Source organism: Camelus dromedarius, chromosome 16, assembly GCF_036321535.1.
Source record: "Camelus dromedarius isolate mCamDro1 chromosome 16, mCamDro1.pat, whole genome shotgun sequence".
Lineage (NCBI taxonomy): Eukaryota > Metazoa > Chordata > Mammalia > Artiodactyla > Camelidae > Camelus > Camelus dromedarius.
The window spans coordinates 48,151,933-48,179,062 of NC_087451.1; the positions used below are offsets into that span (position 1 = coordinate 48,151,933).

Sequence of the window (27,130 nt, forward strand, 5' to 3'; positions counted from 1 at the left end):
AAATTGGAAACATTAATAGTTGCTAGCCTATAGAGTTGTAGGGAGATTAACGTATCTAGAGAATACAGTGCCGAGCACATAATAAGCGATCGATGAATGTTAATTATTGATATTACGGTTATGGGCGTTTCTGGGCCTGGGAAAGAGTGCAGGGCGATAGCCTTGCACGGTTTGCAGGTGAGATCACTTTGTGAGCCAGCGGCACGGGGCCCCTCACAGTCTCTCCCCAGCCCGGAGACTGCGAGCCCAAGAGTGAGGGGCCCCCAGAGGCTCTGGCCCCGCCCCACCAGACTTTAAAAAAAAAAACAAAAAACAGGGAGACGCTGGGCGCAGGCGCAGAAAGCCAAGCCGTCGCCTTGCGCCCGCCCAGAAGTGCACAAGCATGGAGGGACGCGCGGACTCCCGCGGCGAGCCCCGCGCTTGGCTCTCTGGGTCCGTGCTGGGCCGCTGCTGCGTGGAGCCGCTCGTCTTCTTTGCCAACTTCGCCTTAGTCCTGCAGGACCCGGTCACCACGCAGTACCTGTGGCACCGCTTCAGTGCCGACCTTGGCTACAACGGCACCCGCGAGAGGGGCAGCTGCAGCAACCACACAGTGGATCCCACCGCGCAGGTAGCGGCGGCCTGGAGAAGGGGGCGACGTGGCGGCGGCGGGCCCTGGGCTACAGCGTGGGGGTAGCTGAGGTGGTGGGGCCTGCATGAAGGTTGGGGGCAGACCAGAGGGTTCTGGATATTGGGTGGTGGGCGGGTCCGGAGCAAAGCTGGAGCCTGAGGAAGCAGGGTTAACCAAAGGGAGTATTGACTGAAGAAAAAAAAACAAAAACGTACAGCCTAAAAGTTGAGAACTGCGTTTTATTTGGCTGACTTTCTGAGGACTCAAGCAGGAGAGGCAGCCTTTCAGAATAGCTCTGAGGGACTGTGTTCCCAAGAGATAAGGGAGAACCTAGGATATATAAGAGTTTTGCAACAAAAACCAGGTAGTGGGAACGTGGAATGATTACTGTTAATTAAAGAAAACCACACATCTCAAGTTAATGAACAGCCCTTTTCTCTGTATGGGGTGATGCAAGAGGCTGGGCTCATTGAAAACTTTCCTTTGATATACACCTTAGCTATCTTGGGCCAGTATCCTGTTCTTTCCCATCCTGAGCCCTCTCCCAGGGTGCATTGTTGGGGGTGGCTGCAGTGTCTGAGGGCTTGGCAGTGAGCAGTCCTTTTGTCTCCATCCCGAGTTCCCTCGGGGCTCACCTCAGGGGCGGTGGTAATGGCTGAAGGCTTGATGGCCACAGCATCCTTTGCCGGTATGCCTGGTAACATTTTTCATTCACAGTGGTAAAAGTAAGGAACGGGATCTTGTCCATTTCCCATACCCACCTCCAGTGTCAGTTTTAAGAGTTGTACTAAAATTGTCTCTGCAATTTAGGCTCCCAAGAAAGTCCTCATACCTGCATCTCCCAGGATGGTGATGGTATGGGGAGTGAGCAGCCTAGAGTGAGGAACAGCACCCCAGTAATAAGACTTTTGTCCCCACAGGAAGTGGAGACTCTTACCTCCCACTGGACCCTCTACATGAACGTGGGCGGCTTCCTGGTGGGACTGTTCTCATCCACTCTGTTGGGCGCCTGGAGTGACTGTGTGGGCCGCCGTCCGCTGCTAGTGCTGGCCTCGTTTGGCCTGCTACTCAATAACCTGGTGTCCATCTTTGTGGTACACCTGCAGCTCCATGTTGGCTACTTTGTTCTGGGCCGCATCCTTTGTGCCCTCCTTGGAGATTTCAGTGGCCTCCTGGCTGCTGGCTTTGCCTCCGTGGCAGATGTCAGCTGCAGCCGCACCCGTACCATCCGAATGGCCCTGCTGGAAGCATGCATTGGGGTGGCAGGGATGCTGGCGAGCCTTGTTGGAGGTCACTGGCTCCAGGAGCAGGGATATGCCAACCCCTTCTGGCTGGCCTTGGCCTTGCTGATAACCATGACCCTCTATGCAGCATTCTGCTTTGGTGAGACCGTGAAGGAGCCAACACCTGCTCGGCTCTTCACACTCCGTCACCACCGATCCATTGTCCAGCTCTACGTGGCCCAGGCCCCAGAGAAGTCCAGGAAGCATTTAGCCCTGTACTCACTGGCCGTCTTCGTGGTGATCACTGTGCACATTGGGGCCCAGGACATCCTGACCCTCTACGAGATGAGCACACCCCTTTGCTGGGACTCTAGGCTGATCGGCTACGGTTCTGCAGCTCAGCAACTCCCATACCTCAGCAGCCTGCTGGGCCTGTGGCTTCTGCAGTACTGCCTGGATGACACCTGGGTGGCTGAGATCGGTCTGGCCTTCAACATTCTGGGGATGGTTGTCTTTGCATTCGCTACCATCACACCCCTCATGTTCACAGGTAAAGTGTATGGGCTCAGGGACAGTTTGTCTCAGAATTGCTGGGTGAAAAATGGGGGCTAGCCACCTGCTGCCCCCAAACGTAGTTCATGCCTATGTCTTAACATCATTGTGCCCCTAGGCTGCACTGGAGGACAGACAACTAAGAAACCTCACAAAAATACTATCTTTGTCATATAGAAAATACAGACCTTCAGTAGCCAAGGTCATTCACTCACATTATCAACCATAAATGTTGGTGGTAAGATAGAGCAAAGACAAGAATATGGCTCATACACTAATTGCTTTACTCCTTGGCCTCCCACAGCCTGCATTCATGGTGTTCTTAAGCAAAGTCCATGCCATTATTGCCTTCACACTCGCTTCTCCGATAAGAATCACAGGACCTGTCTCAAATATCCTTCGTCAGCTTCTCTGGGTTTTTAAAAAAGCCAGTCTTCTCAGATCACAGATAACACACTCCTGCTTGGGTTAGTTCTTCTTCTCCCCTCCTCTCTTCCTTTTTTTTTTTTGGTGGAAGAGGGCAGCTGGGAATGAGGAAGTTAACTTTTCTGAAGGAACAGATTTATTTTAATAGAGCCCTAAAATATTTTGTTTACAGTCAGCCAGTCAGTAATCAAGAGATTTCTGCTCGCCTAGACGGTGTGACTGGCGGGGACCCAGGTACTTTTCTCTCCTGCCCACGGCATCTCCCATGGACTAGGTGCTGGGCTCAATGCCCTTGGGTGTGCAGGGATGATGAATATGCTGTCATTGCTCTGGTGAGCCTCAGCAGAGTGGGATTTGGGGGCTGTCACCTGAAGGGCCCCTGGGAGGCCTCATTGTCTAACCCACTTTGGAGGCTCCACTGTCCTCCAACAGTTTGCAGTTTTCCTGAGGAGGCAACAGTTGCGCAAGGGAGAGAAATGGTTATGAAGGAAACAGTGTAGCCTGTGAGTAACTAAATGTCAAGGGAAAGGGAACTTGCATTTACTGTGTGCTTACTGTCCCCTGTCATTGTCTCTTTACCCTGCTGAGGAAGTTCTTCCTGTGTCTAACCCGAGTCCCTCATGGGATAGGTACCAGAGCTCTGCTGCCTCTCACTTGGGCATCCATCTTCACAACCCCATTTTCTTGATGATTGTTTCTTTCTCCACAGGGTATGGGCTCCTCTTCATGTCATTGGTTATCACACCTGTCATCCGGGCCAAGCTCTCCAAGCTGGTGAGCAAGTCAGAGCAGGGTGAGTGTCAGGGTTAGCCCTTGTCTAGTTCCTCATACCCAGTATTGCCTGAACCTGGCAGAGGGCAGCCGTGGGCTGGGAGGCATCTGTCCTTCCTCCCTCCCACCCTGGAGAAGTAAGTAGCCAAGACAACTACGTTGCTGTCACAGTGCCTAGGGCTGGCAGAGGACCACAGTGCCTTGGAATTTGCAGTCATGTGCACGATTATGTCCTTTTGGATCAGCCAAGCAGAGGATTTACTCGTTCCAGACCCCAGCTTTTCCATCTGTAAAATGAATGTCACAATGCCAGAGTTCCCTACTTCCCTGGGGTCAGAGCATACAAGCTCAGAGGAGGCGAACAACTTTGTGATGTAGATTTCACCGTCTCTGCGTGGCAGATGAAGCAGAGGATTAAACTGACTCACCCAAGGTCATCAGTCAGTGGTGGAGCTAGGATGCACACCTGGATCTGTTTTCAAGAGCAGCAGGTCTTGGGATCTGGGTTTTAGTCCTGGCCCTGTCACCCTCCTGGCTGTGTGATCTTGGACAGGTCCCTTTCCCTCTCTGGACCTGTTCCTCATACGTAACACGTGTGGATTGCTCTTGATGACATCTACAGGCCCTTCCAGCTCTGGCAGTCTGGCAGTTTAATCTCAACTTCCGTTGGGTTGTTGCTCACTTTGCAAAATTCGGGTTCTGCTGGCATATCTATAAAGAATAGCTTCTCAGGCTTCTAGGTCTTTAGATCTCAGTCTGAAACGTCTGGCTCATCCACTTTTCCCCGCCTGCCCTGGAAGGAGGATCTGGTGATGGCAGAAACTCTGGTGCCATATATAGCCCACCATGGGTTCTGTTGTCCCCAGAACCCATGTGACTTCGTTTATTCACTCATTAAGTTTTTTTCTATCACCTTCACTGTGCCCAGAGATGCATGCCAAGGGGAACAGGAGAAAAGAACAGCCCTTACTAACTGGCTGACTCCAGGGGGCTAGGCCCCATGATGGGCGCTTTACGTGCAAATTTAATGTTACCAACAGATTCAAAACCATTTTTATCAGGCTTTTGCTAGAAGACATCACATGTACTTTTATATATGTATAATAACAGTCATTTGTTTGGTAGCCACTGTGTGCCAGGTGCTTCCTATGCATGCCTTCATTGGAGTCTTATCATGATGCAGGATTTATAGGTGAGGAAGGTGAGATTCAGAGAGGTTAAATGACTTGCCCGAGGTCACACAGCTGCGTGGCGGTGGTGCCGAGGTTTGCACTTAGGTCTTTCCGATTCCAGAGTGGTATTTATTTCTTCACAGGTGCTCTCTTTTCTGCTCTGGCCTGTGTGAATGGCTTGGCCATGCTGATGGCCTCCAGCATCTTCAACTCGCTCTACCCAGCCACCCTGAACTTCATGAAGGGGTTCCCCTTCCTCCTGGGAGCTGGCCTCCTCTTCATCCCGGCCATTCTGATTGGGTAATGCAGGGCTCTGACCTGTGTTCAGAGTGGAGCTCTTTATCCTAAAGGTGTCCTCCTCTGCCTCCTCCCAAGCAGAAACAGCATCCTCATTCCTGGAGCTCTTCCCCTGTGGGTGTGTCAGTCTCAGCCTGACTCTCCCTTAGCAGATGGTCACCTAATCCTCTGGGAGCCATTCCCCAGGGACAAGGCAGAGGGCTGGTAGGGGAAGGGTCAGGCTCACAGTGCCTCCTGGAAAAGCTACATTCTTGCACCCAGTTCCCCCATTTTACAGATGGAACTGTGGCTGGCAGAAATGTGCTAAATGGAAGCCTAGAGGGCTTCCTTGGCCAGGCGTGGCTGGGCCACAGGCTCACCTGACCCAGTTCTTCCCCTGATGATAGCCTCAAGAATCATTTGCCAGAACCCTCTGTCTCTGGACATGGTCTCCCACCTCTCAGCCTGGGGAGGGGGATACCTGGACCCGCCCACCCAATAAAACCTGCGTCACTTCTCCAGGATTTGAAGGTCCCCACCTGTTAAATCTGAACCTTCTCTCTGGTCTCTCACAGGATACTGGAAAAGACTAATCATTGCCCTGAATTCCAGCAGTTTCCCCAGAGCCCCTGATCTGCCTGGACCAGAGGACAAAGGGCAAGAGGAGCAAAGTGAGCACTAACCAACTGGAAGTATTGCCTCTGGATCCCAGCCCTCAGCAGCACCGGCAGCTCCCTGCAAAGGGCAGTGTGGTCAAGCTCGACCAAGGCCCCCACCTCATCCACAGCTATGCCAGCCTATGACTCTAGGATCTGGAATTGTAACCCAGACAGACCCACTCCAGGGCAGGCAGTGGGGGAGCCATTCGGAACAGGGATCTGTTTACCCTGTAGGCCATCAGGCACATAGAACCCTCCAGGGGAGAGGAAAGGTCCTGATGGAGGTGACACTTCAGGGACCAGTTGAAGCATGAGGGCTGGCCCCTCTGCTTCCAACCGAAACTGCACAGCTCACAGTGCTCAGTTTACCACGAGCAGCCACCAGTCACTCCTTAGTGATGAATATGGTGCTTGGTCAGTGCTGGCTTTGTAGGGAGGGAGGGTTGTGGGAGTGGCTTGGTGCCCCCTGGAGGGAGAGTGCACTGTCTGAGGGTGGGAATCAATCTCTTGGGCTTAGCAGTGCCAAACATAATAATTATAATCACCCTGAAATGAACCTTCTGGCCCCCAAGGCATTGGGCTGTGGGGCCCTCTGTTTTCCTGTTCACAGTTTGCCCACCAGAGGTCAGACAGCAGTAGCTGCTGGAATGGACAGGAGCCCCTGAGCAGCCATGGGATTGGTACTGGACATGGCCAGCCCAGACCTCCTCCTGACTGACCATTCTCTTCTGAGCTGCTGGGATGTGGAGGGCTGCCAGGCTTGCATCAGGCCAGCAGAGAGACTCCGGGCAGAGACCTGACCGCTTGTTCCTCAGTGTCAGAGATCCACTCCCTGAAGGCACCTGTACTGGTCTTCCTGGCTACACCAGCCCAAGCAGAATCAGTTTTTGTTACCATTCAGCCCTCCAGCACCTCCCTCATTGCTGGGCATTTCAGCAGGGCCATGTGCTGACACTCTCCCTTGTTTATCTGTAGGTCAACAGGAACCTGGAGATGGGCCTGACCCTCCAGAAAATGAGGGGCCCATTTCTAGGGCATTAGGAAAGCCTGGACCTAAAGTTGAAAGGCAGAATAGGATTCAGTATTAAGGCACTGGCTTTGATGAAGGCCATAAGCCCCCAAGCAAATCAGATGGTACTTGACTCTTCAAAACAGAATTGGCCACAGGGCATGACCCCCTGCCAGTATTTCTACCCTCATTCTCTCTCACCTGCCCTACCAGCCGGTTTCCTGGCTAGAAATCACGTAGGTAAAATGGGGGAGGCCCAGAGTAAACCAGGGTCAATTGTGGCCTTCTGTAGCCTGGGCCTGTGTCCAGATTCCTATCTCACTGTCCCCTGTCATTGGGAGATCAAAGCAAGAAGAGGGCCTGGGCTGTACTCTGGGCAGGGCCTCTAGCTCATTCATATTTGGCATTAAGCAAGGTGGTAGTTCAGTGACATCCCCTAATTAATCATGGTTGGACAAGTTAGGAAACACTAGATTGAATAATGTTCTAAGATCCTTTTTCCCTCATACATTCTAGAATGAGAGGCCTCTATTCATGGGCCTTGGGGGAGGATGAATGAGTTGGAGCTGGACTTTTGACTTTTGAATGCTCCTGAGCAGTTCTTGGTCCAGAGAGGGGCGGGGTGAGGCTGACTCAGCCCTGACCTGGGGGCAGCAGCTAGGGCCCAGCCAGGCAGAAAACCCTGCCCCTGAAGACCCGTGTCAGAGCAGGCTGCAGGGGAAAAGGCTATTTCTCAAAATCTCAGGACTAACCCTGTGGGGCCAAGTCTAGATGAAAGGTGAGGGCCAAGGTGCCCGCCTGGGCCTCAATCTGGGCAGTGTTTGTCATGGTGGGGGATGCCGGCCCCTGAACATGCTGGCCTGGCTGGGGGAGGGTCATCACTTCAGCAGCTCTGGTGGGGCCTGGAGTCTGGGCAGTCGTTCCTCAGAGAGGCAGGAGACAGGCAGCAATGGGGGCTGTACCGAACAGAAAAACAGTGCTGGGAAACTTCCCTGAGTACTGCTCAAGAGAGCTCAGAAGGGAGTGGGGCTGGGGACAAAAAAGACAGGAAGCTTCTCCTGGAGGAGACTCATCAAACTGTATTATTATTGGTTCTGCTTCATGAGGGCAACATTCAGTCTGCCTCAGTCACCATGCTATTCAGGGCCTGGCACTGGTGGGCATTCATGTGGCAAGGAAGGAGAGTCAAATGCAAAGGACCAGCTGAAGACAGTATTTTTGGCAGGGAGGGGACTGGAAGGAAGGAGTCCGAAGCCTGACGATGTGGCTCGAGAACTCAGAGTGGCCTGTGGCCTGGCCAGTACCTTCAGGAGGTGGCTTGGGAGCTGAGCCAGCCTTTAGGTGTGAACCCACTGCCTTCAGGAGGGGAGAGGCAGGGCAGGTCCCAGCTGATCCCACTAGCTGGAACCTGGATTTATTGGAGGGAGGATACAACCCTGGTGGAGGAAGCACCCAAGGGACTCCTGCTCGGTTATTTCTGTATAGCCTCTGGGTCAGCCTTCTGTTACAAAAACCTGTCCCCCACAGCTAGATTCTTTGGGGCAAGGGAGAAACCAGCCATCTGTGGCTCAACAGTCCTGCCCAGGATGATTCTTAGGAGAGCAGTCCCAACAGCAGTGGGCTGAGCAGCAGGAGGCCAGGTCTGCATCCTGGGGCTGACACTCATGACTTGGGAAACTGGGCACATCATTCATTTCCTTCTCTAAAATGGAGATGATACCAGGTAAGGTTGCTCTGATGATTAGAGACCATGGAGTGTCAGGGAAATGGCAAAGATTTGTGAGACATTTGTGTTTTACAGCCTTGCTACCCACCTGAGAGTTGGTGAGAACTGCAGAAACTCAGGCCCCACCCCAGTCTCCTGAATGGAATTTTAACAAAATTCCCAGATGATTTGAATGCACCCCCTTGCCCTGCTGCAGGGTCTTGCCTCTTCCCAGGGAGCTACAGTTCTGCCCAGGCTACTGCTGATGCCACAGGGCGCTGCCTTGCCCCACCTCCCCCTGAGCAAGTGGGTGGGCAGCCTTGGGTGGGTGAGGGGCTGGGGAAGGGAGCTGGACCAGGCAGAGGCCCAGGGCACAGCACCAAAGCATAAGTAAGGGGGCTAGCTGCCCTTTGAGACATGGCCTCCCCTGCTCAGACCCAAACAGGGGACTCCCATGTACCAGTGAGTGTAGGCCGCAGCTGCAGACCAGTGAGACCAGTACAGGCTGGCTCAGCCTGACCCTGACCCAGGTGTGGTGAAGGAGGCCACACGTCAGGAAGGCTGGGAGAGGGGCCAGGCCAGCTAAGGACACTGAGTGGTTATAGGGCAAGGCCACGGGGTGCAAAGAAGTGGTGAGCCCAGGGGCCAGAAGCTGTCTGGGTGGAGAGCCATGGCTGGACTCATCCCCAGCTGGCTCCCAGGCCCAGGCCCTTGCGGGGCGGAGAGCGTTGGGCACTGTGTTAATGCCTGTTTGAGGCTGCCTGCCTTCACTCTACTCAAGCTGGCTGCTGTCAGGGCAGGAGAAGGGTAGTGTGCAGCAAACCCTCAGTCTCCAGGGTCTCCAGAACTGAGCAGTGACCCTCCCACAACAGAAACAGGACCTGGTGGCAGGGCCTAGGGAGGTCTTAGCACCCCCAATGCCTGGCTTCCCTTCCCTTTCCAGAGGAAGCTGGGTTTGAGGTGGACCATGAGGGTGAGGAGATAGAGAGCCATTTCCTGAGAAGAGCCCAGGCTGTCTCAGCCCAGGGAGGACAGTCTGAGTTGTTCCATTGGGGGGTGAGGAGGATGATGGAAATGGGGGTCATGGCAGGGCTTGGGAACTAGGGACTGGTTAAGTTGGGCCCAGGGGTACAGCACCCTCCAGACTGGTGTCGGAGCCTGCAGACGAGTCCCGGGAGGAGCGGCCCTGCAGGAAGCGGATGATCTTCTCAATGGTGGCCTCCTGGTACTCATGGGACCACCTGTGGGCACAGAGGCCGGTGGGTCAGCGGGCTGGGCAGAGGGAGCTGCCACTGGGGGCATGCGTAACCCACCCCGCCCCTCCTCACTTGATGCCGTTGAAGCTGAGCACAGCCTGCATGTCCTCAGGCAGGGCCTGGGGCTCTGGCCACTCGAAGCCATCAATGACAGGCACGATGTTCTTGCCACAGCTCAAAGCAGTCACAATCTCCTGGAGAGAGAAGAGGAGGGAAGAGGAAGAGACCCTGGGTCCCATCCAGGGACCTGGGGCCAGGCAGGCACTGGGAGGGCCAGTAGCCCAAGGCTGAGCCCAAGAGCCCAAGGTGGGATACTGGCCTTGAAGTCCACCTTGATGTCTCCCTCACCTGCTGTGGTAATATATATATATATATATATATTTGGTCTTTGTTCCAGGTTCTTGGCACCAAGCTCCTAAAACCCTCAGAATCTCAGATGACCTGGGAGGTAGGAGGCTCTGCCTAGGTAGCTTCAGGATGGGGGCTGGTGGCCAGAAAGACTAAGCTATGCTTAGAGGGTTGGAACTTTCAGCACTCCTGGCCCCCCTGCCCCAGACACTTCCAGGGAGGGGAGAGGGGCTGGAGATTGAGTCCAGTCACCAGTGGCCGATGTTAATCATCACGTAGACTTAATCAGCCTACATGATCAAACTTCCATAAAACCCCTAAGGATTGGGTGGGTTGGTGAATACATTTAGATGCTGGGAGGGTGGCCCAGAGAGGCATGGAAGCTCTGTGCCCCCCTGCCCATGCTCCCACTCCCCATACCTTACCCTATGCATCTCTTCCACTTGGATGTTTCTGAGTTGTATCCTTTATAATAAGCCCAAGAATAGTTAAGTGCTTTCCTGAATTCTGCACGTCATTCTAGCAAATTATTGAACCTGAGGGGGGAGGTCATGGGGACTCATGAATTTGTAGCCAAGGCAGTCAGAAGTGCAAGTGGCCTGGGACTTGTGGCTGGGTCTGTGGTGAGGGCTGACTTCTGGGACTGAGCCCTTAAACTATGGAGTCTGACATCCGCTCCAGGTAGTAGTTAGTGTCAGAACTGAACTGAATTGTGGGCCAGCCAGTTGGTGCTGGTGAAATGGAGAATTGATTGTTGGTGTGTGAAAAACTCCACACAAATTGGTGTCAGAAGAAAAACATCACACCTCCTGCATCCAGATTGATCCATGAGGAGCCCTGCCAGTTGTCATCCTTACTTATTTCTCAAATCCACCCATTTTTCTCTCCTCCACCCGCTACCACTGCCCTGCTCCAACCCTGTATTACCATTACTCCCCACCCAGTCTCTTCTCATCCATTCTTGCCCCGTGGAATTCACTCTTCACATTGCCCTTTCACCTAGCCACTCTTTGCAAAATGCAAATCTGATCATGTCATACCCTACTTAAAACTCTTCATGACTTTATATGGCTCTTAGAATAATGTTCAAAGCTTTATGTGGTTGGCCACAGCTCACTTCTCAAACTCTACCCCATCCTGTTCTCCCAGCCCTAGATTTGCCATCCCCCCCCCCGCGCACAGGGCATTTGCACATGCTGTCTCCTATGTCTAGAATACTTTTCCCTGCCCTTTCACATAGCTAATGCCAACTCATTTTTCTGATCTGAACTCAATCAGCCTTCCCAGGGAAGTCTTCCTTCACTTCTCTGACCAGTTCAGATCCCCTATTTTAGGCTTTCATAGACTTCGCAGCACCTACAGTTGCAAATTTAAATTAACTAATGAGTAATTTACTTATTATCTGTCTTCCGTACATAAGACATAAGGACCGGGACCATGTCTGGTTTTCACTCACCTTGTGTCTCAGGATCTTGTACAAAGCCCTGCCCATAGCCAGCCTTTGCTAAATACTTGATGGCTAACTGGCTAAATGAAAGAATGAGACAACATTGCATAGCAGTTAAGGTTGTACTCTGGAATCATCAGATCTGGGTTCATATTGAGTCTCTGACACAGGCTCTGTCATGTGAGGCAAAAACAACATCTCTAATTTCTAAAAATAGGGTTAATGATAGTCCCTAACTGGTAGGATTGTTGGGAGGCATAACTGTGATAACCCATTGCAAGTGATTAGAATAGCACCTAGCAAGTAGTGTATGTTTAATAAGTAACAAGTAATTATTTCCTCCTTTGTGAAGTGGGGATAATAAAGCTTACCTCATCAGGTTGTTGTGAGGCTATGACTATTAATGGGTGCTCTGGTAAGTGCTTATTGAATATTTTTTTTTTCCTTTCAAGGGGGAGCCACAGGGATTAGGCTTTTTGAGTGCAGTTCACTTGTGGTTTTCCATATTGATTACCCACTAAATGTGGCTTCAGGGAAAGCAGTTTTAAAACCAGAGGCAATTAAGCACTAAAAACAACCAAGGAGGGATAATGGAGCCTTTGGGACTGGTCCAAGGCAAAGGCTCTCACCACTCCTCCTGCTCCTCCCTCCTTGCAGTCTGCTGGGCCAGTGATGGATGCCACACACCCTTGCGGAGCAGAGCCTTCCTGGGGAAGGAACCTGCATAACTTCAATCCTGATTGATTTCTGGGGAACCTCTCCATTTTATGACTGAGAAGAAGGAAGCCCAGCGAAGGGAAGGGACTTGCTCCCAAGTCACATATATGCCCAGCCCAGGAGGGGCCAGGCCTCTGACTCAAGCATTCAGATTCCAAGTTTCAGGCTGTTTCAACCAAGCCCTCTGCCTCTCTTCTGAGCACTTGAATGAATTCTGACCTTGCAGCAATTTATTTGGGAACCTTTAGACATTTGTTTTATCCAGAATTACACAGTAAAGTTAGAAGATGTGTATGGTTCTCCTAGTCATCTCAGCTTCATCAGTATCACTCATCTGTTTAATCATTGATTTAATTATTCTATAAACTCTTCAAGAACCTACTTTGTACTATGCATGGTTTTAGGCGTCAGGGATCCAGCATGAATAAGGCAAGGTCTGAGATCTTATGGAGCTCACAAACATTCCTCTCTTTTTCTCAGAAGGTCACCAGCTCTAGGCCATCAGTCATGATCCTCCAGGGTGTCTCTCTGACCCAGCACCTCCTCCCCAAACCAAACCCAAAACTCAGCCTCTCCTACATGGCCTCTGGGGCCTGACCCTCTTCCCCACTGTCCATATGGGCTGCATCCTTTGTCAGAGCCTTCTCCTTAAAACCCACTGGCCTGGCATCACTGCCCTCATGGGATCCCTTTCCCCAGTGCTTTAAGCACAGGTCTTCTCTCTGCCTTTAGGAACCCCATAACCTGGCTCCTTAGTTCTTATCTAGCCAGTGGTGTGCTGGTACATGTTTAACAAGTAACTCTCCAGAGGGGAAAAAAAAAACAACCAACCGAACAAATAAAACCCTAATTTGTAGTTTTTACCAATTTCCTTAGTGTAACTACTCCCAGCCTGGCTGACTTCAGGCTACTGACATGATGTCACTGAACTTGGAGTTGGAAAGAGAGATGATTACTCTGGTGTCAGCTGAATCCAGTCCTATCCCACCACCTTCCCCCCCACCCCTCAGATCTGAGCCATAGGACAAAGTTGGATCCTAAGAAAGAGCACGGGCTTTGGAGTCAGATAGACAAGAGTTCAAAGCCCAGCTCTGATTTCTATACCAGCAGTGTGGCCATGGGAAAAAGTATTCTACTTCTCTGAGTGTCAGTTTCTTCATCTGTAAAATGGAGAGGCCAATACCAGTAATAATGTAGGTTTTTGTATCTTTCTCATCCCTACTTTTGTTCTTTGCTCATGCTGTTCCCCTGCCTGGGATACCTTCTCTTCCACTGATCTAAATTCTTGAGACTCTTCTCAAGTCCTGCTTCCTCCATGAAGCCTCCCCTGATTATTCCAGCCCTCAATGATTTCTCCTTTCTCCATATTCTTACGGCAAGTAAGAGGTTGGCCTACCTGGCTTTACACTGACATTAATTTCCATATGATCTGGTCACTCTGGGCATATTCTTGTCTTTAGGAAAAGGGCCCTATACATATGACTACTGCTTCCTTTAGCCCTGGCCTCAGCTCCTGCTCACTGATTAATGATTAATGACTAATAACCAGCAGATGTGACATGGATCCATCCATCTATCCATCCATCCTACAAGTATTCAATTAGTTTCTACTATGTGTTAGGCACTGAGGATACAATGGGGAATTAAACAATGGTAGTACTCATAATAATTGTACTACTACTACTAATTACAGCCATTATAGAGCAGTTATATGCCAGGCATTCTGCTAAGCACTTCACAAATTTTAGCTCTTTTAATCCTTATAACAATATCCTAGGGAATTAGGTACTATAATTATTCTACTTTCCAGTGATAAACATGAAACTCATTAGGGTTAAATAACTTGCCCAAAGCCAGAGCCAGGATTCAAACTCTCAGCTTTGTGCTCTTAACAATGCCATTGTGCCTGTCACTATGCTCTCCTGCCCCCTTCCCTCACAGAAATTATTTTTCAAAGCATTTTCATCCCTTTCTGGACCCTCACAACAATCCTACAAAATAAAAGCCAGGCAAGTTATCCCCATTTTGTAGATGAGAAAACTGAGGCTCAGAGAGCCTAAGTAAATGGCTAAAGTCCTGTTACAGTCAGAGCTGTGGCTCCTAACTTCCAGTGGGGCCATGAAGGTTGCTGGTGTTCAGATGAGAAAGAATGGGACGAGGACTTTGTCCCCTGTGCCACAGGCCAATGCTGAGACCACAGAGGCCAGCACTTACCTTGTGCACCCAGTCCTTGCAGTCATGGTCCTGCATGCACTTGTCCAGGGCCCCAGCTGACAAAACCAGCACAAAGTTGCGGGCATCTGTGACACTCTGGATGAGCTTGTCTTCAAACTTGCCCGCTTCCAGCTTCTCCACATCGATGAAGACACTGAAGCCGTGCAGCTGCAAGTGCACCTTCAGGAGGCTGCAAAAACGTCTTATGTCACTGCCATGGCCTCGCCCCAAGGTCCCAGGCTGCCTGCCTGCCTGCCTCTCCTCACCTGGCCAGCTGGGAGCCCGAATTCCGGCGGTAGCTGATGAAGACATCTGGAGTGTCCCCGCTGGGCTTGCAGCCCGTGCAGGGAAGTGGGGAGTGTAGCATTTCTGAAGCAGATAAAAAACAGCCTGGTGAGGGTGGCTCCCCCATCATTCACCACGAGGTACATCATCCCCTACACACTCAGCCCCCTAAGCCCGGCTCAGGCCGGGCGGCTTGCTCCAAAAATGTGGAGATGGTGAGATGAGGCCTACTGGAAGGCAGGATGCTAACCAGGGGTGAGGCCCTCTCAGAAAGCAGACATCATGTTTTAGGGACATTGATATGCATCTCCGGCTCTGCCCTCTGTCTAGAGCTCCAGACCTGCACAGCCAGCAGCCTGCAGGCACTCCAAATCCAACACATCCCAAATCCTCCTCTGACCCTCTTCTTCCTAGTCTCCCACCAAAGCCAGAAACCTGGCTATCAGCCTCAACTCCTGCCTCTCATTCATTCCTTCAACAAATATTTACCAAGCGCTTTGTGTGTATGAGGCACTATTCTTAGTGCTTGGGATACAGCAATGAACAAAACAAACCCTGCCCTCATGGAGCTGACATTCAGTGCTCAGAGCCAGGCATCATGCTCTGTGGCTTCTGCCTTCTAACATCCTGGACTCCAGCCCCAGGGCCCTCCCTGTGTCCAGGCCCCCAAATCCAGCCTCTTCAGTTGTCTCCCTAAATCCACACTTGCCCAGTCTAATCTGTTTGCCATAGCCACCAGGGAGATCTTCCTAAAATCCAAATCTGAGCGTGTCATTGCCCCCACTTAAAAACCTCTGCATGGCTCCCTACTCCCTACAAAAGGGAGTTGTAAGCTATTTTTTGCTGTAGACCCTCTCATTCTAAAAAAATAAATCTTAGGGGTTTACTGGGAACTGCACTGGAAAAATGATAGAAGCTGGTCTGCTTTGGCTGAAGCAAAAAGAATGGGGCCAAAGCCCAGTCCCCTGCCCCTTATGGGAGCTTAATACATACTTACTGAATGAGATGAATGAAAAGAACCCATCATCTTATAATATTCAGACTTAACACAGAAAACTTCTGTCTGTTTACAAAGAAAGGCAGAAGCTCAAGTCAGAGTTCTGTCATTTAATAACTCATAACCTTGGGAAATGTATTTAAATTATTTAAATTTGAGATTCATCATCTTTAAAATGAACACCCATGATGGAAATGTTCTTTATCTTTGATTATGATGGTGGTTACACAGGGGTATACATTCAAAACTGTCCAAACTGGACACTTTTAAGTTAAATTATATCTCTTTTATTCTTTAAAAAGTTAAAAAAAATTAACGCCCATTGCATAGGATGTATGTAGAGATTAATGAGATAATATCTGTTAAAAAACTTACACAGGACCTGGCCTAGAGTAATTAATGATAAATATTAGCTACATAGTAAATTAAAATAAATTAATAAAGAGGGCTGCTAGAACCTGAGAATCCACTCTGCTCTCACAACCTCCCTAAAGCACCCACACTTTGTAGGCTGTTGATTAACAGGATAAGCCCCTAGTCTTCCCACCCACATTCACTCTGTGCACCCCCCATGCTGTCTTACCTCCTTACTTGTATATATTGCTCCTTCTGCCTGGGTTGCCCTTTCCTTCTGCCACCACTCTTTCCCCCACCCCCAAATACATCCTTCCAGACCTGGTCAGGTATCCTCTCCTCTCCAAAGCCTAGGTCTGGGCAGACAAGATAGGTGGTGCTTCCTCTAGGCTCCCTCTGGAGTCCTGGGCATGCTACCTGCTGGGGTCACCTGCCTGTGTATTCTCCCACCCTCCTACCCACCTCAGACTGGGAACTCCTTGAGGGCAAAGTGCAAAATATTCGTCTTCCCATTCTTAGAGCCCAGTCTGGCACAGCCAACGTGCTCAATCAATCCGAAGTGGGGCTCAGAGGCTCCCCTCACCCCTCCAGGGCTGGGGCTAGGGCTGGGGCTGGGGCTGGGGCCGGGGCATGGGTGGGAGCAACTGACCTCTGGCAGCCGTGAGGATGCGGGCGCGGTGCACGCCCAGGCGGATGCCACAGTCCTCCAGGAGCTGCTGCTCAGACACGCGGTGCAGCAGGGAGCGGTCTAGGCCACAGCTGACCAGGCCATATGTGTACTGGCGGAAGCGCGGGTCCAGGCTGCCCAGCCAGTCAGCCAGGTTGCTGCGGTCGCACGTAGCGTAGTTGGCGAAGGTCTTAAGCTCCGTGAGCTCCCTGAAGAATCTGCACCGGAGGGAGGAGAGGAAGCTGAGGTCTTGATTGGAGACTGGCTAGAGGCAGAGGGGGCGTTTAGTTAGACCTGCCAAGGGGGATGTGCTGGCTAGAGGCTCTATACCTCTTTCGGGTGATGCCCGACTTCATGCCCAAGTCGGTCTGGAGTTCCTCCTCCGTAAGCCGCAGAAGCAGGTCTCCATCTACCTGCTGCTCCTGGAGGAGGGGTCAGGTGTAAGGAAAGGCTCCCCTCCTCATCATTTGGACCCCACCCAGCACAATGTCAAGGGCAGGGACCTGGAGATGGCGGTGGGGAGGAGAATGGGACCCAGATGAGAACCAACTGACTCAGAAAGTGGCCGAGTACAAGCTCCCCACGCCCAAAAGGCCACCCTAGTGCCGCAGGCGTGAGGTCCCGGATGGGGATTGGTCGCCTGTGTACAGGGCGCCCCTAGCGGCCGCGCGGCACTCAGGCAAGCACCCGCTTCCAGACCGCTGTCCAGCGATTCTGCGCGGCTCTACCCGGAAGCTCTCGCAGTACTGGGAGAAGCCGATCTGCTGCAGCCACGTCTGGACCTCGGCCTCCTTCCAGCTGGCCACGCAGGGCAGGATGGGCCGCGGCACCTCCTCGCCCAAAAGGCGCAGCGCGCGCTTGGCCAGCGCCGACGTCGTGCCATTAGTGGAGTAGGAGACGAGGCGTTTCAGGCTTTGGATGGCACCTATGTCGCTGAATACCTGGCGAAGTATGGGGAGAGGGTGTCTTGGATCCACCAGTTGCCCTGTCGTGCCTGGTCCCTCCCCGCGCCTCTTTTCACCGCTGAGAGCCCCACCACCTACCCTAGGTCTCCCTTCATCAACTAAATCACCAAGTCCTGTGGATTCCTCCTCCTGACGTTCCCTCAACTCTTGACCAGGTAAGTCCCTCCCATGTCTCCTCCCCTCTACAGCTTCCATCTGCTGTGGGATAAAGTCTAGTTCTCAGTATGGCTGCCAGGCCTGGCACAGTGCAGTCCCTCCCACCACTCTCAGCTCTCCACCTCTTTCACCAAGCCACACTCCTCTGACACCCACCCACAGAGGCTCTCCCACCTCTGGGCTTCAGCCTGTGGTGTTTCCAGACACTTAGTTCTTCCAGCCTGCTTGTGGGAATCCTACTCATCTTTTGAATCCAAATTGATTGGAACCTCCTGCACGCAGCCTGCTTTGATTTATCCACAGTTTGGCCCATACCTCCAATTAGACCTTGTACCGCACTCTCAATGCCACTGTCATTAATTGACAATGCAACTTCCACTAGACTGAAAGCTGAAGTCATGTCTTAGTCACCCCTGGAGTTCCATAACAGGCACACTGCAGGGCACAGAGTCAGGGCTCCATTTGTCTTTTCTTAACTGCACTCACTTGGCCTTGCTGGGAAAGGAGTGCCAGAGCTGGTGGTCATGGCTGCTGCCCAGACCCACTCCTTAGGGTCCTCACTCCCTACTTCCCTTTAAGTCCTTCTCCCAAAACAGAATGACCTGCTTTGCAAAGTCAGTCCTCTCATGGCCCAATTCTGGGGTGCAGAAAGGAAAATCAGAAGCTCCTAAAGCATTGGACCTCAGAAGAGGCCTCAGAGATCTCCCTAGCACATCAGTCTCTTCTTGATCTATGGGGATACACATGATGGGTGACAGTCACCTGTGAGACACACTCCTCTGAGCAGCCCCAGATGACCACTGTCATACAGACAGGGTGGTCCATGCAGCATGCCCCATTCCCTGTGCACCAGTGGTCACTAACCTCCCAAACCCCTAGAGGGATGCAAAGGAGGGAGAGTGACATTATAGGATAATTAATTCTGTTATATTTTAAAAACAAAACCTGCAAACTTTTGACAATTTAACTATTACTATTCCCACATCCAGGATAAGAATCGTTGCTACAGTCCACTCCTTCAATTATGGTCCACTTCTTCAATTTTCCAGAGGACAAAAATGAGGCATATAAAGGCCCAGAGAGGGGAAGCCAGGTACCTAAGGTCACATAGCAAGTTAAAACAGAGGGAAAAGGCTGCAGATCAGGCCCTGAGACTGAGGACCTCTTGGGACTTGGGTGGGAGTTATCTGACTGACAAACAGATGTCGTGCCGCTGTTTACTCCATCTCCTTCCTGGAATCCAGACCCAAATGACAAAAAGGTCCACTGGAGGGCCCCAACTGGTCATCTCTCAGGCACTTCAAATTCCATCTGTCCCCATGAACTCACTCTGTGCCCCACCCATTTCACACAGTTCACCTTAGTTCAGTACCAGGTGCCACCACCCACTGGGTTCCTATGTTCAAAGCCAGGTGCCACCCTCGGCTCCTCCCTCCCCTTCATCCAGTCACACACCAAGTCCTAATTCTGCCTCTTCAGCACCTCTGGAATGTGTCTGCTTCTCTGTGCTTCTGCTGTCATGCCCAGGTCCCAACCTTCACTTTCCCAACTGCCCCCTGCCATGGCCTTCTATCTGGTCCCTTTGCCTCCAGATACACCCTTGCCAACCTCATCTCCATGCAGCAGCCAGGGTGACTTTGTAAAACACAGGTGTTCCCCGAGTAAAACCTTGATTTCGCCTTTAAGGCCAAAATGACTGGTCCCTCACCTTCCTCCTCACTTCACCTAATTCTTATGCAAACTTCAAGTCTCAGGTGAATGGCATTTTCTCTGGGAAGCCTTCCCAGATGCTCTCTAACCCCCACCCCACCCTACTCCACACAAGCCCCACACCTGCACCCACCTTGGTCTTGCCCTGCAGACTCTTGATGGCAGCCTCGGCACAGAGATAGAAAGCGCCGATGCACTGAGCCTCCAAGCGCGACGAGTCGAGCAGTGGCACGAGGCGCTGCAGGTCGTCTGGCCCGCGGCCCTGGCTGGTGTCGCTGGCATCCACCAGGCAGCGGGCGAAGCGGCCGGGGTCCAGCGAGGCCACGAGCGGCTCTACGAGGGCCAGCGTGCCGGAGCGCTCCACCTCGCGCTCCACCTCCTTGTTGGTGGCTAGCACCGCCACGGCGAGGCAGGCGTGCAGTCGCAGCAGCTCGTCCTCCTTGGAGAAGGCGAGTGGGAAGAGCCACTCGGCGGCGCGCTTCTCCACCATGCGCCGCTGCACCGCCTGGCCCCCGTGCAGCGCACAGTTGGCTAGCGCCAGCGCACAGTGGCGGAGCAGCGCCGGGTCTGTGCGGCGGCACCAATAGAGCACCGCGTCCAGGCCGCCGGCTGCCACCAGCCGCTGGCACGTCTCCTCCGAGTGCTTGAACATGTGCTCCAAGATGCCTGCCACGCTCCGAGCCAGCTCCACTGGCTCGCGCTCCTTTGCCAGGTTCAGGATCACGCCTAGCCCGATGCGCGCCACGCGGTCCCTGCCAAGATGCTTATCTTAGCCTCCTAGGAGCAATGGCCTCATCACTCATCCTCTCTGGGCCTTGCTAGTGTCATATAATGTCATGAGTCTGGTCCTCCCTGCCTCCCCCGCCTCCCTCACCTCCTGCCCTGGGAGAACCAGACTTCTCTGCTTATAAGGGTACTCCATCCTGGCCACACCCATTTCCACTCTGACACCCATCCCTGGAGGAGCAGTATATGTAGTGGCTAAGAATTCTACCTCTAGAGCAGATTCCCTGGGTCCTGGTTTCTTCTCTACCATTTTCTAGCTGTGAGATCTTAGGTACCTTTATCTTTCTTGGTTTCCTCATCTCGTAAATAGGATAAAAAGAATACCTACCCCATAGGGTTATTATGAAGTTTATAATCCATGTAAAGTGCTTGGCACAGTGCCTGGCACATAAAAAAGACTCAATAAATGTCAGCTTTTCATCTCTGAAGTGCCACTTGAAGTACACCACTCTTGGCCTTGCCTTCAAACTTCTCTTCACTCCATGCAGTGTTATTGGAGTGTATTTGTCCATTCATTTAAGAGGTCATTTATTGAGGGCCTACTGTGTGCCAGGCACTGTGGTAGAGGCTGAAGTTAAACAGTGACTAAGAGTGGCCGGAGCTCATACACAGCTAACATAGAGCAAGTAAATGATGAATGGACAGGATAATAGTTATATGACCATAATGATAGTAAAACCAGGTGATGTAATGGAGAGAGCCTGGATGGAGGGATATGTCTGAGGAGGTGACGTCTGAGAGTTAAACATCCAGAGACCCCTGCCTGCAAGTATCTGGAAAAAGAGCACAACAGGCAGAGAGAAAAAGGACAAACGCCCCGTGGGCTGATGAGCTTGGCATGTTTGGGGAAGAGAAAGAAAGCCAAAGATATCTGCAGTGTCTAAAATCAACAAGGGATTCATATATTGAATATTTATAAAAAAATTCAAGTCAACAAGAAAAAGGCAGTAAATTTAATGGAAGAGGGGCAGTGGACACAATAAATGCAGTTCATAAAAGATGAAAACCACAGTGCTAACAAGCAAATAAGAGATGCTCTAATTCATTAGTAATCAGAGAAATAAAAATTAAAACAGCTATCACTTTACACTTAGTAGATGGGCAAAAAGCAGAAACTGGGTAATACAGGAAGTTGGTGGTGTGTGGGGCCATGAACACCCTGAAGCCCTGTGGGTGGAGGTGTAGGCTGGGGCGTGTGGGTGAAATTAAGGAGACAGAAACTCTATGAACCACAAATGAGGGCTCTTGGGTTTATATCCCAAAGAGATTGTCACACAGCTCCACAAGAGGACATGGACAAGTCCATTCATTGCAGTGTTATTTGTGGTGGGGGAAGCTGGGGCAGTCCAGTGTCAAGCCTGGGAGAGTGGAGAGGTAACACAGGCAGGTGCCCACTCTGGAGCACTTACAAGTGACTGAGCAGATGATAACATAGCAACAAGGAGGATCTTAAAAACAACACTATTTTAAAGCAAGAAATAGAATGTGTTATATAACACAGCACCATTTGTGTACAATAAGAATCTGCACATAAAACAGGAGTAGAGATTTTACCAGAACACAGTAAACATTAAACAGATACACATTAAACATATTGGATGGTTGCCCATGGGATTAAGTTAGAAAGATAGTGGGACATCAGTCAAGAGGAGAAAGAGAGACTGCATTCTAGGCATAGATGTATGCAAAGACTTGGAGGTGTCTGGTGTACTTGGGGACTGTCCCCATCTCAGCCATGCTGAAGTGAAGCTACTCCAAGTGGCTGAGGTGGAAGGTTCAAAGGAAGAATGAGCACAGTGTTCTGGGGGCCTTTTGAGCCATCTCAAAGCATTTGTACTTTATTTTGATGGCAAATGGGGAGCCATTTTCAGGAAGGAGAGTGACTTAGTAACATGTGGGTTTTAGGAAACTTGTGCTGGCTGCTGTGGGGAGGACAGATCCACGGGAGAGAGGCTGGAGACCAGCAGAGCAGGCAGGAGAGTTGCCACATTCCTGGCAGAGGTGAAAGTGTCCTGTCTTCCTGACCTCCACAAATGATGTCCTCCACAGATGATGTTACCCACAAAGACTTACAGGCCCAGCCAGTCATGGAGTCCTCGCCCAGTGAGCATCACAGTGCTTGTGACTCTGTGTCCACTGCAGGGCCTATCTGAGCCCAGAACATGGCCTGAGGCCAGTACAGCTTTGCTGAGCTGATCACTGAGCTTCTCTCCAGCCCAAAGGAACAGATGGATCCTAACCATCCACTTGGGCAGCTGGCACTGCAGTTGTTCCTTTACCCAGGGAGAAAGCCAAAGCTCAAGAGAGGTTACATGACATGCCCAGGGTTACACAGCTGGTGAGAGACAGAGCTGGGATTTGAATTCATATCAGTCCATTCCCAGGGCTCAAGATCATTTGTTGGCACTGTTTGCTTCCAGAACTATCTGACTACATAAGCTCTGAAACTATCGGAACTAGGATGTGCTTAAGACATCATCTAATCCAACACCACCTTCGTTTCCTGAGGCCCATTGAGGGGAAGGGCACGTTCAGGAACATCAGTTTAGAGAGAGGACTTTATTCTGCATTTTTGAGCCCCAGCCCTCACCTTCCCCTATGCACCTGGCACCTTTAAGAGTTAACTCTGCTTATTGTGAGACTTATTCACTTAATTCCCAATTCTTCTGCAGCCTGAGAAGCTGTGGGTCTGGGTTCAAATCCCAGCTCCAAAGGAGGGGTAAATTGTGCACATACACACACATACAAGCCTGTATATATTATATATATATGTATCTGTATATGCATAGACTTTCTGGAAAGATATACAAGAAACTTGTTTCACTGGTTTGCCTCTAGGGATGGGAAGAAAAACTTTAAAGGTGTATGCTTTTTGTACCTTGGCACTTGAATTTATGTGCAATAGTTTTTTTGGCTTTTGTTGTGTTTTGTTTGTTTTTTTAACGTATCTCCTCCACTTACTCACTATGTATTCTTTGGAAAGCCGTTTAACCTCATTATGGTCCCCTGATGGGGGGCCAACTGAATTTAGAGGGCTAGCAGTCCGACGAGGCCCTCACTGGGTGTCGTGGGTCCAGGCTCAGAGGGCCCTACCCTGTTGGGCTTCTCCTGGATTTCAGGGGTGAGTGAAGCTGTGATATAGGCTCCTGGGTAGTGGTTGTGGCAGCACCCTGGGAAGAAGAGAGCTGCAGGAAAGGGAATGGCAAAAGGAGTGATGGAAGAACCTTCTTTAAGAGGAGGTTGGTTGGTGGAGGAAGGAAAGATGTCATAAACACAAATTCTCTCTGTCACCCCCCCAAACCCCATTTTCTTGCCCTTTCAGCCTCCTTCCGGTGCAGTCTAGAGGTGTGGGGAGATCTCCGAGAGGATTTTGATGGCGACCAGGCTCTCTAGGCTCTGTCCTTGGTCCTGAAGTGATGCCAGCACCAGCACGTTGCTCTTGGGGCCAGCGACACTGGTTAACATGACTCCTCAGTAATTCTAAGCCAGGTGAAAACTGTTATTTTTCAACCTTGAAAAATGTCAGGGCTATTTCTATCTTGCAGCTTTCCTCGTCTTAGGGTGTTGGCTGCACCCATTCTCTAGGAGTTCTAGTTATAGCTGCCCCATCCCACATATCATGTCTACAGGGCAGACTCATCAACCCAGGCCCACCACGTCCAGTGAGTGCCCACTCCATCTGCTAGCCCTCCACATTTACAGCCCATTCCCATCAGGACATCTGATGTTAGATGGGAGATTAAAGACTTGCTGAACAAGCAGAACCCTAACTTGGTCTCCTAACTTAAATTGCTTCATTGATGCATTTTTGACAGTTGTATCATTTCCACTGTCCACAAGTTTATTTTTACTTTTTGAAAATGGCAAGGAAAACACCCCCAATTCATGCTCATCACACTTGTGAGAGCTATATAAACTGAAAGTGACCCTTTCAAAACCCTTCTAAATCTGAGGGGCCCAAGAATTCAACATGAGACTGGAATGTGACAGCCTGGTCTGCTCTGGCCTCAGAGGGGATAGAAAGTGGGCCAGGGTCCTCTCATTCCAGGGGAGATCCCAAGAGGCAGGAAAGAGTGGCAGCCAGGCTTCAATTGGACCCCACCTACTGTATCTTGGCACTGTGTGAGGAAGATTGGGGAACACATACTCTGACACCTGCCTAGTTCCACACCTGAGTTTCCTCTTCCCCACCCACCATCCCAGCAGAAAACCTTCCATTCCCCATTAGCAACCACAGAATGAGATCATATCTGGTCTGTTACATGAACCAAAACAAAAAAGGAAGAAGCAGGAAGTGGATTGGGGGTGGTATGAAGGCAGCAAGTAACCCTTAGTTCAGCACTCATTTCAGCCTGGGGAGAGAGGGGAGGGGTCCTCCTCCTGTTCTGAGCAGTGTTTCTCTTCCTCTTTTGGTGAGAGGGAGATGGTATGGCAGAGAGAAGCCAGCACAGAAGGACACCCAGGCCTGCGGGGAGGAGGGCTGTGGGTTTAGAGGGAATTGACATTAGGGTCCCACCTTCATTCTCAGAACCAGAGACAGTGTCCTGTCCTACTACTCCATTCCTCCCCTCCCAGTCAAATTCCTCGCCCCATTGGCCCTGGGAATGAATTTTGGCTGCACCATTATTTCACTGTGTGACGCTGGGCAAGTCACTAAACTTTCCCAAGCCTCAGTTTCCTCTGGTAAAATGGACACACTGGTCCCCAACAGGGATGTGGTGCAGGGATTTCTGAGGTGAAGCAGGAAAGGCCCGATGCGAGGTACACGGAGACCAAGGCACTAGGCGGTCCTTGCTGCCCCCACCCCCCACCCCAGCGCTCTACCCCTAGCCCGGCCCCCTCACCTGTTGTCAGCTACCAGGATCTGCTCCAGCAGGCGGGCGGCCTGCACGCGCGTCTCCAGCTCCGGCGCCTGGAGCAGTCGCAGCAGCAGGTCTAGGCCTCCATCCAGGCGGATGGCGTCGCACAGACCCTGGGCTACCTCGCGGCCCATGGCCGGCAGCAGCCAGGCCTCCTCCACCAGCTGGAAGACCTCGGCCAGGCCGGCGCCCACCGCCCGCACGCTGCCCGCCTGCTTCAGCGCCGACAGCGCCTGCTGCAGTTCGGGCAGCGTGCGCTCCAGGGCGCCCTGCACCTCAGTGCCCGCCCCGGGCGACATCTCGCGGGGACCACGACCGCCCGCGGCCCACCATGGGCCAACGCCGCCACCGCCGTCCGGCCCCGGCACCCCTAGCCGCTCAGCGCCGGGCCGTGGGTCCGACATGGCGAAATAGCGGCACAGCTTGTAGGCGGAGAGAAGCAGCGTCAGGACCATGGGCGCGGGGCTGCTGGGGACATGCCCGGCCTGAAGGGGCGGGGCCGGGAAAAGCGATCCAGAACTTGGGAAGAAGGGGACCCAAGAGGGGACCAGGGGGAAGATGCTGGAGGGAGGGTGGAGAGAAGGGTACCAGGCAAGAGCACTGACCAGAAATTTGGGGGAGGGGTGAGGGCAGGATCTGGGACGAAGCGGTTGTGGAAGGGGATGCAGGCCCAGATGCAGGGGCTAGGCGATAGGAGGAAGCGGGGAGGAGAGGAATGGACCCAGGCGCGGGAGGGCCTAGGAGGCAGCAACCAGAACAAAGCGGCTCCAGCTCGGGCTAGGTTCGCAGAAATGCTCTGCAGCAGCCCCGCCCCTGAGAAGCCACCGGCCGGAGCAGACGCCCCGCCTCTTGGTCTTAGGGCTCCTCCCCTGCCGCCTGCGTAGCCCCACACTCAGCCTTTCCCAGGCACGCCCACACCCCGCCAGGCCTCTCTCTCCAGTCGCAGACCCCTATCCCTTCCGCTGGATGCAGGGGGAAGGAGCGGAGGGCGAAAGGACTGCCTCCATTTTACCCTGGTGACACTGGAATGTGAGGGCAACACGGTTGGGTGCCCCTGCCTTACTAGTGGTTAATGCAGTAGTAATAACAATTTTTAAGGCCCTTTATGCCTGTTTCTCAGGCCTTAAAACATTCCTAAGAGGTAGGAATTAGTGCTCCCATTTCACAGCCGAACGGACTGAAGCCTATAGAGAAAAGATTGCCCGAAATCACACTGTCTTCTGATTATAGAACAGAAAAAGGCAGCGGAGTCTCTGAGGATCACTTCCTCCAGGTGATGGGAGGACTTCCAGAGGTCTCTGGACTCCTGAAAGTGAGCACAAAATCAAGCATTCTGTGCCAGTGAGCGTTTTCTGGGTAGAGGGAGCCTACTTCTCACTAGAGTCCGAAAGTGGGGAACTGGCCTACGGGGAGGATGAGGGTGGCGATAGGGAGTGGCCTGCTGAGGGGCAGTAAATTAGCGGAAGACTCAGGAATTACATCCAGTCTAAGGGGTGAATGTTCACCCAACTTACCATGCTATGAATACCTGCTTGGGGAAATCAATGCACCCAAAAGATAAAACAAATTTCCCCAGTGTGCTTACCAGCATAGTTCCTACCCCACTTTCACTGCCCTAAATACACAATGGGGAGGGGGAGCCACCCAGCCAGGGATGTGTCTGATCAAACAGATCATGGGTCAATAACCATTTATGGAGAATGAAGTTGGGGGTGCTCCAAGCACTGGGCATTTTGTCTGCTTTAGCTCCCACCCTGTGCGACAAGCATAATTAGTTCAGAACTAAGGCAGGTAAAGAAGTTTGCCCAAGGTCACATAGCCTGTGAGCAGCAGAGTGGGCTTCCATTCTGCCCTCCAGACCCACTGTGTTAGCCCTCTTCTGAGATGACCCTGAGCTTGGCAAGGATCCTATACACAGCTCTCCTGGGCCTGGAGTTCCAGGAACCTGACCCTTTGCTGCCTCTGG

General features: G+C 51.8%; 2 protein-coding genes and 1 long non-coding RNA gene across 4 annotated transcripts; 2 read left to right on the top strand and 1 right to left on the bottom strand.

Moving 5' to 3' along the window:
• The first annotated feature begins 371 nt into the window (after positions 1-371).
• Positions 372-12,470, top strand: SLC46A1 (solute carrier family 46 member 1). 2 transcript variants are annotated; one of them, XM_031468361.2, is made up of 6 exons: positions 372-610; positions 1,531-2,383; positions 3,521-3,604; positions 4,898-5,054; positions 5,606-5,701; positions 12,112-12,470. In XM_031468361.2, the coding sequence occupies exons 1-5, from the start codon at positions 383-385 to the stop codon at positions 5,661-5,663; spliced, it is 1,380 nt and encodes a 459-aa protein (XP_031324221.1). In that variant the 5' UTR covers positions 372-382; the 3' UTR covers positions 5,664-5,701; positions 12,112-12,470. The 2 variants fall into 2 exon arrangements, with proteins under 2 accessions (XP_031324221.1, XP_010977287.2); XM_010978985.3 differs by lacking the exon at positions 12,112-12,470 and having other exon boundaries at positions 5,606-11,832.
• On the bottom strand, positions 7,758-26,984 carry SARM1 (sterile alpha and TIR motif containing 1). Its single transcript, XM_031468360.2, has 9 exons — positions 25,150-26,984; positions 19,653-20,271; positions 17,417-17,629; positions 17,019-17,110; positions 16,671-16,906; positions 14,652-14,754; positions 14,386-14,575; positions 9,732-9,853; positions 7,758-9,644 (listed from the first exon to the last, which is right to left on the bottom strand). Exons 1-9 carry the CDS (start codon positions 25,617-25,619, stop codon positions 9,515-9,517), a joined length of 2,175 nt encoding a protein of 724 aa, XP_031324220.1. The 5' UTR covers positions 25,620-26,984; the 3' UTR covers positions 7,758-9,514.
• LOC135323260 (uncharacterized) lies at positions 17,625-23,219 on the top strand. The gene is made up of 2 exons (XR_010384621.1): positions 17,625-17,808; positions 18,799-23,219. It is a non-coding gene; the product is annotated as an uncharacterized LOC135323260 (long non-coding RNA).
• Positions 26,985-27,130: the final 146 nt, after the last annotated feature.

What these genes read in the sequence shown, in the direction of transcription:
- SLC46A1 (XM_031468361.2), top strand. Translation starts at nt 383, where the DNA reads ATGGAGGGACGCGCGGACTCCCGCGGCGAGCCCCGCGCTTGGCTCTCT. An exon ending in CAGTGGATCCCACCGCGCAG is followed by an intron (nt 611 to 1,530) that starts GTAGCGGCGGCC and finishes TTGTCCCCACAG; the next exon opens with GAAGTGGAGACTCTTACCTC. An exon ending in GGTGAGCAAGTCAGAGCAGG is followed by an intron (nt 3,605 to 4,897) that starts GTGAGTGTCAGG and finishes ATTTCTTCACAG; the next exon opens with GTGCTCTCTTTTCTGCTCTG.
- SARM1 (XM_031468360.2), bottom strand. Translation starts at nt 25,619, where the DNA reads ATGGTCCTGACGCTGCTTCTCTCCGCCTACAAGCTGTGCCGCTATTTC. An exon ending in CATCCTCACGGCTGCCAGAG is followed by an intron (nt 14,755 to 16,670) that starts GTCAGTTGCTCC and finishes TATCTGCTTCAG; the next exon opens with AAATGCTACACTCCCCACTT. An exon ending in TCGGGCTCCCAGCTGGCCAG is followed by an intron (nt 14,576 to 14,651) that starts GTGAGGAGAGGC and finishes ACGTTTTTGCAG; the next exon opens with CCTCCTGAAGGTGCACTTGC.